The sequence below is a fragment of the Pyrgilauda ruficollis genome, unplaced genomic scaffold (genome assembly GCF_017590135.1).
Source record: "Pyrgilauda ruficollis isolate IOZ18807 unplaced genomic scaffold, ASM1759013v1 scaffold16, whole genome shotgun sequence".
Lineage (NCBI taxonomy): Eukaryota > Metazoa > Chordata > Aves > Passeriformes > Passeridae > Pyrgilauda > Pyrgilauda ruficollis.
In genome coordinates, this window is record NW_024514764.1 from 7,855,276 (window position 1) to 7,866,911 (window position 11,636).

General features: G+C 40.2%; 1 protein-coding gene across 1 annotated transcript in view; it reads right to left on the reverse strand.

Annotated features, from left to right (window-relative positions):
* CPPED1 (calcineurin like phosphoesterase domain containing 1) overlaps positions 1–4,196 on the reverse strand; it is a 37,349-nt gene extending 33,153 nt beyond the window's left edge. Inside the window, exon 1 of the mRNA XM_041462835.1 lies at positions 4,081–4,196. Coding sequence (XP_041318769.1) covers positions 4,081–4,144 — 64 coding nt within the window. The 5' untranslated portion in view covers positions 4,145–4,196. The remainder of the gene's footprint in view (positions 1–4,080) is intronic.
* Positions 4,197–11,636: the final 7,440 nt, after the last annotated feature.

Genomic DNA, 11,636 nt, shown 5'->3' on the forward strand with positions numbered 1-11,636 from the left:
GAGGGCTACAGAAGCTAAATTCTAGTCATGCCTTATGCCCACCCCCAAATTTAACATGTAAACTCATTACAAAAACTTTACAGCCCAGAACTGTAGGTGTGAAGGGGGGTGGCTTGCATAATGACAAGGTGAAGTCACAGAAAGTTTCTCAAAACCCACATAAAAATTTCCCTAATCCATATGAGAGTTGGAGACAGTACTGGGAATGGAATATGCAAGCTGGGAAGCAGTTCTGATCAGTGCTCAAAAATATTACTGTTGAAGAGCTCTAGAACAGTAATCATAATGTGCCAAGATCTAACACTCTTCTGAAAGCAAGAAATCAACTGTGGTTGTATTTAATTTCAAAGGAAGGCGAATTATATATAATTATGATGCTTTTAAAAAGTGCAAAAATCCTTGAAGACAGCATGGAAACTATTCAAAGACACTATCCCAGAGGCTCAGACCATATGCACAGCATTTACTAGGGACTTCAGAAAGACCAAAAAGAATCCAGACTGTCTAGACTACTTAAGTAACAGTGACAAGGAGGCTAGTAAGAGCAGGTCAGTGTCCTTTGAAAAGCTAAGGCATTCAAACAAAAAAAACCAAGAAAGATTTTATACATTGAAAGGTTTGATACTGAAGTCCAAGAAGTAAAGTTAAAAAAAGTGAAGAACTGGAAACGGCATAAAACTGAGAACTAATAAAGCACTTTGTATAGGAATTAGGAGCAGGTAGTCTGCCATACAGTCACTAAGGTTAACACATGTTCCAGACATGCAAGATGCACCCAAAACGAAAGGCTGAAAAGAAGAAAAACAAGGTACATTTCTGTATCCTCATGCATTGTGAGGGAACTTGTGAAGATCTAATGTGATAATTCCTCCTGACAGACAGCACATCAGATCTGTCTCAAATCAAAATACCAGCAGATGATTCAACAAATAGATGTAGGCACTAACAAAGCACTCAGATCAGGTGGCATCCATAGAACTCCTCAAAAGTGAAATTTCTGGGGAGTTATCCTTAAACCTGCCCTTGCACCAAAGGAACACAGAGGTGGCCACTATTACATCTAAAAGGGGTTTAAAGGGTTCTGGTAACAACTGACTACAAAAATGGCATCTGTACAGACAAGTGATGGAAGCACTAACCAAGACAGTAGCTCCTGTGTTTACTGATTCTTCAGAAAGAGTAATCAACAGCTTTTACAGGGACAAGGGAGATCCACTTGATTCCATCTCCAGGAGGCATCTGTTACTCATCAAAGACTCTTACAGAAGCCAAGCTGTCTGGAAATACAAAATGAAGTCCTTGCATGCACAGAAAGCTGGTAAGAAAAAAAAAATGGACAAGACACCCAGATGCCACCTGGATCTGTACTAGGACCTATATACTGTTCAACAAACTCAAAACAATCTGTCACAGCAACTGAACAGTGAGGAAGTGGAATTTGCTAAAATTAAGCCATCTGACAGCATGAAAATCAGGCCTGTTGTGAAGAGCTGAGGAGAGGCTTCCTATGCAGTGAGTGTTCAAAAAGGGATGAACTTTGTGCAAAAAAGTGCAGCATAGCGCACAGGGGGAAAACACCACCAACTTCATATGATTTTTACCAAGTGCTACCGAGAAGTCACCTCAACATTCAAAAATGGCAAAAAATCAGAGATTGGAAAAGAATAGAGAAGAGAGCAAAATGAAAATATGAGAAGTAATTGAATAAACTTTGAGAGTATGTACAAGATGGGTGAGAGAGGCATCACAAAGGAACACAAAATCACATGTGGAACTGAGACTGTGAGGATGCAATAATGGTTATTTGCCTGTTCCACATAAAGGTTTCGGAACCATCAACTAAAACTAGCAAAAGATGGGTTCAAACAGACACTTCTCAAACAGTTAAACTGACAGAACTATCACTTGTTTAGTTACTTGAAAAAAGTGTTCCACCACTTCCACAAAAATTCTTTGCACAGCATGCTACTGACATACTTGGGACCAAAAAAAAATCCAAAAATCCCCCAAAACCAAATAAGTCCCTGACTTCTGGAGAGAAGTGGTAAGACAGCACTTACCAAAACATATGGTCTTGTTTCTTCACTCAAATACTAATAGAAGGAGTAGACAGCTGAAGCAAAATTTCACATGGGCATAAAAGAGATAATTTATTTTTTAAAGTCAAACCACACGAAGGTCTCTTGCCAATCAGGCAGGATATTTATACACTGTTTACTACAGTGCCTCATTGATTATACAGGTAATTTCAATCCCTCACCTCAAGCTCCTCATGCACATGTCCCACATCAAGGGCAGATGAGAATAGGTTACAGGTATAACCTTTATGTTATTTAAAAGCAGACTGAACAATTTACCAGTAGGGAAGAGGGACTTTGCAGAAATGGTAGGAAGAAAGGAAGGAAATTTAGCTCTCAATAGTGGCTTCAAATTTTAAAAGGAAACAGTGTGCCAAACCACAGCAGTGGCAGTAAATGTGGATACATATTTAACAGGAGTGAAACGTTAAGATTGAGAAAAGCAACAAAACAGAGATAACTGATTTTTGTCTTAAACGGCATGAAAATTTGCCTCAGTTTTAACAGCCCTTGGTTCTCTTTTTTCCTAATAATTTAGTTATTAAAACGTTGTGTTGAACTTTAGCCTCTTAAGAAAGACCCAAGTAAATTATTTACAAAAAAATACTGCACCCGAAGATGGTAGCTGGACTATGATAGCCTAACAAATCCTGCACAAGATTAAAAGCAACCAACTGGTAAGAGAACTCTTAACTAATTTAAAGAATTTCAAACAAGGACACTTCAGGAGAAAGAAGAACTCCTGGAAAACAGATTCCCAAATGATGTTTTCTTCCATGTTGAAGGAAATTTTTGAGAACGAGTTAGATACAGCTTTTACTCAGAAATTTTTACACTGCTGTTGAACACTCCTTTTGTCAAAATTTCACTGTATAGTTGATTTAACTAGATGGCTTGTCTGCCATCTGTCCCCTCAGCAAATGCTAGGCATTCTGTTCCAAACCAACCAGACCATCTGCAATTAATAGGTTGCCAGAATGGTTGTATACATATACTTCACATGCTCTGAGTTGGTGATTTTTCTTTATTTGGCAACAAGCAAAGCTAAATATTTCCAGTGCAACCCAAGAAAAGACCACAAAATTGATGGGATGAAATAGCTTGTTGACCTCACCAAATCAATACCATTTAAAATTCATAAACACAGAGAAGACCTTCTATAAATGACCATAGAAAATTATTTCTTAACTCAGCTGTGTCCCTGAAAAACCGCAGCACACTGTAGAACCTCCATCCTTGGGAGAATTTTACAATCAGGTGCATACACTGAGATGTTAACGTGTTAAATGCGCTCCTCTGTGTCCAGCCACAAGCCAGAACCAGCAGTCACAGGCGGCTGCCACCTTTGGCTCGGCCCCGTCTCCTTCCACACCTGGCGGGTGTGGAAGCACGTCTGCCTCGGCTGGCTGCAGCCCAGGGCTCGCAGTGCTGCTTCTGCACGGCGGGGAAGGGCCAGGGGAGCACCTGCGCTGCTGACCTGAGCGAGGCTGAGCATCCCGGGGAAAGCAGCATCTTACCAAGCTGTGAACCACCTTACGGCTGCCTTTCGTTTGAGCAACGACAGTGACCCAGCGCTAACCTGCTAGGTCACCCCTACAGGTACAAGCACAGGACAGCACAGTCCTGGCACCAACAGTTTCATAGGCTATGGAGACCCGGTTCAGCAGCACTGACAAGCATTTTAAAACAAATCCGGTGCTGGACACTGCTGGCGTCTTCACGGGAGCCAAAGCGTGGGGACAAACTTGGGCGTCTCCGGGCCCGCCGCGGCACAGCGGGGCGGCCACAGCCCCGTGTCCGTCCGCGCTGCGGCCGCCCGGTGTCCCCCGTGTCCCCGCTCCCCGCCACGGGCTCGCCGGCAGACAGCCCAGGCCCCGGCGCTCCACACCTCCCTCTCCCGAGCGGCAGCTCCTCCCGCCGCCGGGGAAGCCCGGGGCCTCCCTCAGCACGCCCCTCCCGCCCGGCAACGCGGCGGGGAAGAGCTCGCAGGCGCTCCCCGTACCTGGGCGGAAGGCGGTCAGAGTCCTGCCGCGGGCTCTCAGGAACATGCTCCCCTCCGCCGCCATCGCCCCGGCCCGCGCGGCAGCTGCCACCGCCGGGCCCGGCCGCCGAGGGGGCGGCACCGCCTCCGCCGGGGGCGGCGCCTGGCGCGGGCGGGAGGGCCCGGGACGCCGTGGCCGCGCTGGAGGCTCGGGGGCTGGTGTGAGGGGAGGAGCTGGAAGCCGTGCTCGGGCGGCTCTGGGCCGAGCCCTGGGATAGCCCTGGGAGCGGGGGCCGGCTGCGGGGCGACTCCCAGCACCGCCATGTGTGGGAGGCGGCGTAGGGTGGAACGTACCCCGAGGATGAGCTGGCTTTTAAATAAATTATAATAAAGTAATAGATTACATCATATTCAGCTTATTCCTAACCTGCGAACCGAAGTAACCCCTTGTCTTAAGAGCGTTGGCAACCTTTGTTTCTTCATGGGTTCTTCTCATCAGGTTTCCTCAGTGTTTAAACGTGCTCCAGAATTTAGGTATCATCAGCAACTACTCTCTGAAAAAGAAAAGAGAAGTTATGCAGAACAAGCAAAGCCCCAGTGTCTCCCTGCTGCCAGTGCCCCGAGGTCGGCCTGCCCTGCCCTGCCCACGGCTGTGGGCGCTGTGGCGGGCACGGACCAGGCCCCATGCAGTTCATGTTCCTGTCAGAACCAAGCTACCCCGTGAGGTGATGACTGAAATACATGGGTGACCCTTACAAGGCAATGCTTTCTTCATCTCTTGTGACCTAGAATTCCTTTTTGACCCAGCCATCCAGGAACAACAGTACGGTTGCAGTTTCCCAGTTGAACAGCTGGGACCCCATTATTCTGCGTGGTGCAACATGCAGAGTTCTGAGTGCCTCTACTCATCGTGTGAAATCTGCAGCAATGTGTTAGGTAAGGTTAATGTTGTCAACTAAAATGCATTCCTATGGCTAGATGGCTTTTCCATCTACAAAATGAGGGTATTATTATCCACAAGTAAAAACAGCTTCTTCAGTCCTACTTGTAAACTGCTTAAAGATCATTAGATGGAAAGCACTAGGGGAAGTCTTTTTTATTAAGTAGTTTTTGTCAATTCCTCTCTTTATGAGGCAGCATGTGGTATATTACGCAAATAAAAACTAAAGCGCATTTTTAAGTCTCAGGTGTAGCCTATCTAAATATCCCAACATATAACAAATATAAAAATATAACATATAAACATATAAAATATAACATATAAAAATATAACAAATAGGAAGGGGTGATCACAGTCTCATGATAGAACTCATGCTGATGTAAGAGCAGTTGGCTCAGTCATGCAAAGAAATTTTTTTTATACCTTTTCTATTTCTTTTCCATTTTCTTCTCATTTGCTTAATAGGGCTGAGCAGCTATAAACCAGAATATATGACTGCTGTGTGACTTCGACTAAAGTCAGGATTAATTTTGCAAGTGAAATAACATCAAGATCAGGCCAAAAAATGTAGATTGTTTTGGCAAAGCAGCATAGTGTGGCTCTGGAGCACAAGGACATGAGATTGTGATCAGCACCTGAATTACCTTTGTCTTACTTAACCTGGATGTGTTGCTAAAGGCAACCATGTTTCTTGTCAAGTTATGCATGTCTGAAAGATTGAATCAGACCTGGCAGAGATGGGGATTGTAAAATCTTCTAGATTTATCTAAATCTGTAATTTCACAGCTCTTTTTTTTTCTAGACATGTATAGGGTGCTCTCCTCTACAAAATTCTGTTGTCAGTACTTGTATTCTGTTGTATTTGACGTCTTTGCAGGATGGATCATGGATGAGCCTCAGGATGCTCAGCTTTTTCTAGGCGGTGATGATGGTGAGTGTGCAGCCTCCCTATGTTGCCTCCTCTTCAAATGGAATCCTTTGATCTTAGATCACCTTGAGCATTACTTACAGTAATGAGGAGGCCATGAGAAATTTTAATTTTGTAATTTAAACACATTTTCTTGTGATTTTACAGCTTGAGTGCAGAAGTGTTTTCATCTGCAGAAATAAAGGAACATTTGCTTATAAACGTGAGAACTGAGAATCAGGACTGTGTATGCAGGAGGGGGATTTCAGCTCTCTCCTGCTTCCTTTACTCTGCCAAATTTGAAGTATGCATTTTTGAAGCCAATCTCATGGACCAAATGCTACAGAGCTAAACTCATTTTACTATGACTAAGTTGTTCAAAGTTACTACTGATCTATGTTGGTTTAATTATAGATTTTCATGGACTCATTCCAGATGGGGCCTAGATAAAGCATCAGAATTTTGTCATAAGACCTGATTTGTTATACAAAGTGTCATGAATATAATGGCACTGAATAAATAATTTACAGTAGCATGGGTCTCCTTTATTTATAGAGTATAAATTGAGAGTTTTACTAATTTTATAAAGTTAGTGTGAACATACAGAGGGAAATGTACCATTCTGGGAGGGCATGCAATATATTGAAAATAAAAGATTAGAAGTGGGAAATGTAGGCATTGAATATAAAATTCTTACATAAGATTTAGCTTAGTAAGGGCTGTGAATAGAATAGTGCAGATCTGTGGAGTCCAGATCTCGTAAGACTTACTCGAGTGTGCTTTAGATCATGCTGCCAAGACTTACAGTTCCTGGAAATTCTGAAAAATCCAATAACAGACATTCTACCTTATTTTTTACTGCACTTTAAAGTAAGACTGTATGCATCTCGAAAGACCTAGATAAAGTACTAATAAAACAAATAAATTATTCTGAAATTTACTATCTCTGTTGAGAAATTGAAATAAAGAGCAAAATAGTCAAGGCAGTGGTTGAAGAATGGGAGTCTTTTTCCTAATCTCAGCAAATGACAAGATGACAAAGAACAAAACTGGAAGAGTACAAAAGGTGAAAAGGATATAACAAGGTTGGTCTAAACACTGGAATTAAAATTACAATGCACAGACAGATATGCAGATTTGAAACTAAACCATTTTAATCTTATATATAGAATAGAATGACTATGTGCCATCTGGAATTCAGGGAATCCAGTGAAAGTTGGAGGTGTAAACAATACACACAGCAATATCAACATCTGTTTTCAGTGCCTGCTGATATATATGAGTCCTTGAGGGATAAGTTGGAGAAAATAATGGAAATTGGTAAAACCTCATGATAGAAAAAAATCACACATAATTGTATTTGTTTAGAAAGAATTTGGATTTACTCATGCTAAAAATAAATAGTGCATACAATGTATTGTCTGTTTTTTAAGAATCTCTTCTCCCTGTGAGTCCTTGAACAGGACAGCATTCATAGCAGATGCAACGTTTGGAAGGTTTGGCATAGGATACAGCTCCTCTTCTTCTCCAAGAACAGGTAATGGATAAAAATCAGGAAGTTCTGAAAACTTACAGTAGTATCTCTTACGAGTATACTCCTATATCCTGCTCCATTGCTGAGACTCCAGAATGGCTACACTATTACAAGTAAATTTACCAATCTGAGCCTAAAACATTACATGATATAAAACATTATATGATAAAACATAAGCTCTGATATTCAGTGCAAACAAAAATGAATTACTACACTAAAAATGAATTACTGCACTGAAGAGTGCTAGCAATGTTAGAAAAAGGCTCTGTTAATATTTGGCCTTGATACCAAATGGCCTTCCTTTATCAAAGAGTCCATAAAATAATATTAAAAATATTAAAAATGTTTTGCACAAACCAGCTTAAAGGGATTGGTTGATCAGCACCAATATTTTGTTGCTAGGAAGGGAACAATGATGACATTGATCATTTCCACAGCTAAAAATCCACTATGTAATTGATTTTTATCTGACTCATTTAGTGTGGGCAGGCTCCATTTGTTCAAGAAACCTGTAATATATTCCTTGAATCACTGTAACTATGAGAGATATAAATGTTGATGTAATGAGTTAAACACACTATTTAACTCAATTTGTTTTGCACACTGAATTTCTATTTCTGACACAGATACAGGCTCTATCTAGAGTTATTGCTCATTTTTTAAGATGTCTTGTTAATTTTCTGTGCTCCCAAATATTCAAGAGTTGTACTTTATTCAGGGTGCCTCTGATTTTAGAATTCTGTGTCCTGAGATTTCACTTTCAGGTACACTGAGAACTTGCACCTTTCATTGAGTGATTTAGACCTGGGCTATCAGCAGATTTGAAAGCCCTGACTAGTAAAGACTCCAGGGAATGAGAGCCAGACTAGGAGGAATTATTTGATCTGGTGCCTGTCTTTGACACATCCAGTGTCTGCTCCTGAAAAGTCATGGATATTTGGGTCATGAGTTTGTATTGAACCTGCTAGACACAGAACAATTGCATAGAAGCCCAGCAGGGCTTATGCTGAGTGAAAAAAAAAAAAGAAAAATAGAAAAATCAAGGTTTTAATAGAATCATCCATTTCCAAAATTATGTAGAATATTTGTGATATTTGACTGCCTCCTCATCCTGAACTATAAGAACTTTCTGGCTCAACTGGTCTCCAGAATTTTTGCCATCAGATCTGGGCAGCATCTGCCTACTGTCTAAAGTTTATGATTCCTGTTGCTCATCTTGTCCAGCCACAAATGGAAGGGAATTAGGAATATAAATAGATTTGAAGAAATGATTTATTATATATATCCACATACATATCTATATGTTTTTAGAGTACTACAGGTTTCAGGTAAATACTATTTGACTTGGTCTAAGAAGAAAATCTAGGCTTAAAACCTTTTATTTCACAGCTTGGTCTCCAATTTGGACCTGTTGGACTTTTCTTACTTTGAACAAACAGATCTTCCATTAATGTACAAGCAAAACAGAAAACTGGAAGAAAAATTAGTATTTAGTTTATGTATCTACATGCATGACTCTTGAGAGTCCTTTCTCCTTCTCTGCTGATAAATGACATATTATTATAAAAAAAATAAAAGCCCTGGTGATCATTAACCACAGTTGCTATTTCTGTCAAAAAAAACCCCAAAGAAGCAGCAATCTTTTAAGTATTAAAATTGAATAACAATCAGAGCACTTTGAGATGTTTCAGCTAGACGTAGAACAAGGGCATTGGTCTTTTTGTGTTACATTGGCTAATCCAAAATGTGTTGCAAATGTTCTGGATGAATCTCTTTGTTTCCTTGCTCAAAGCATTTTTTTTTCAGAATGGAAAAACTAATTTTTATGTTGCAGGTGACATACAAGCAATTTGGGTGTTTTGAAAAAACTGATCCCTCCTTTTTCTTTCCTTCTATAAAGAGATTTCATTCTCTTTCAGAAAAGTGTCATTTTTTGTTCATCTAAATTTTAGCCAAATATATTTCTCAGAAGCACATGTACATCACCATCTGACAGGATATAACAAACTGGATATAAAGAGATAGACAGTGACATCAGATGACTCTGAGAATTAAAAAAGAGTGACTACAAAAAATTTTAAAAGAGAACCCATTGTAATTCCACTTTGCAAAGATGCAGCTTCTGCTACAGAGGGAAGTTTGACACCACAGAAACGTCCTCTAAGTTGACAAGGTTCCACTTAGGTTTTCTGAAGTGGAAAAGGTAGTTGTACATCAATCAGGCACATAAATCCTCTTGTTGATTTGCCTTCCTGAGTCCCACTCTGCCACTACACTCCCCTCAAAATACAGCCTAATAAATTGCATCAGTGGTTCAGAGAATCTTTGCTGCTTTGGAGAATGATTTATGTTCGCTAAACTCTTCATAGAACTCTTCTACACATTAGTATTCACTCATATTGTATGCCAGGTTTTGCATGTGAAGTAGATCTTAAAATTGACTTTACCATCTGTGATGTCACTAATATAGCAGTCACTGTACTTCCTGAAATAGGATGACTATGAAGGATGCATCTATTTTGCCACAGATTTCTATAAAACAAAATGTTTTTCAGTAATTAAAGCTGGAGGTGAACAAAGGAGGTACTCCGGGAAAAGCACAGATTAATTTAAACCATAAATGACCCATTTAATTTTTTTTTTCACTCAAGTAATGACTGAAGAAAATGAGTTCAGAGACTGATGAAGGATGCTGAATAGGTAATTATCGCTATTACAAACCCCTTATTTTAATTTGTAGGAAATGTGATTTGAAAATTAAATAGTACTTGATTTTTTTTTTTAGGTTTCAGTGTGGGTTCTCCTTCAGCTGTGTCTAGCACTTTTGTCTCTCAGAATTTCAAGGACCTTTCTTTTCCCATTAATGATTGTATTAGATAACCAGAAGGATCCACTTTTCAACAGTATTATCTCAGCAATAAATTACATTTTCCACTTCCCTCAGATTCCTGGTCTAAAGATCTGTAGGTGTTTTACAGGCCTTGGGTAAAAAGAAATAATGGAAAATTTGGACACAGGTAGAGGCACACAGAGGCTGATTTATGAGTGAAGACATAACATACACCACAAAGCTTCTACTTTTAAAATTAATAATAGATGAGGACAAGACTGCATGCCCTACGAGGCAAATGTAATCCACCTGTTTTGTACTACCCTTCACTTCAGCTACCAGCCTCCTTCCCCGTGTTTGCAATGATTTTTTTCAGATTCCTTCCAGTTGTACTTATTCATAACAACTAAGTCAACGACAGCAAACACTGTCTGTATTCCCAGAGTGTTCTTTCAAATTTTTAATGCTCCAGTAGTTTTCAAATCTCTGTTACAAATGTAACAGAGTCCAATGTCCAAGCATAAAGACTAATTGACACTAGAAAAGTGGCTTTCCCACCCTTTGAATTTCTTTTGGTTTTGAAACAAGGGAGAAGAAAAATTTTATTCATTGAAATATTGCTTGGTCTTATTGATCCATTCCTGCATTTGCTGAAGGATGATCACCATAAAGATATGTCCCCTGTACATCAGGCAAAATATAGAAATTAACTCAAGTGCCTCTTCTGCAGATGACTTGGAACCCTTAAAGATAATTTTGATGTTTGCCAGTTGGTTGCAGGAATATACAGAAAGGAATTGCAGAAGGCTGTGTACAACACTAGGCTACCAATGAGAAGATGCTACATCCAACCCTTCCAAATGTACTCTGTGGCAAACAAACCCAGTGTCCTTGCAAAATGAACTGTGCCACCCATTTCTAGCTTTAAAATCAGATGGAACTAAGACCTTCCTGCTATGAAGCATAGTCAGGCTCATTCAAAAAGCATGGTGGACATTGCACACTGTCCCAGAGTGGCCCTGAGAGTGAGCAAATGGTACAATGCCAATCCACTGAGTAGGGACACTGGAGGCTGTGTGTCTGTAGGGATGTCCTCACCACAGACCTCTCTAGCCATGACATCCTGACAACACCCATTTGACACCAGAGTCTGGCCACAGACCCATGGTCATGATTTTATCCCATGGACTTACTTAAGAGACCATGGTACTGGAATGAGTGGTAAACCAGAAACAGCTCAAAAATAGTGAAGTGTGATTAGCATTTTTGTTGAAGGCAATTGAATTAATTCATCAACTATAACATTTTTTTAAATAATTAACTGTGCTGAATTTTTCATTAAAATAAAAGCACAACATTCATATGG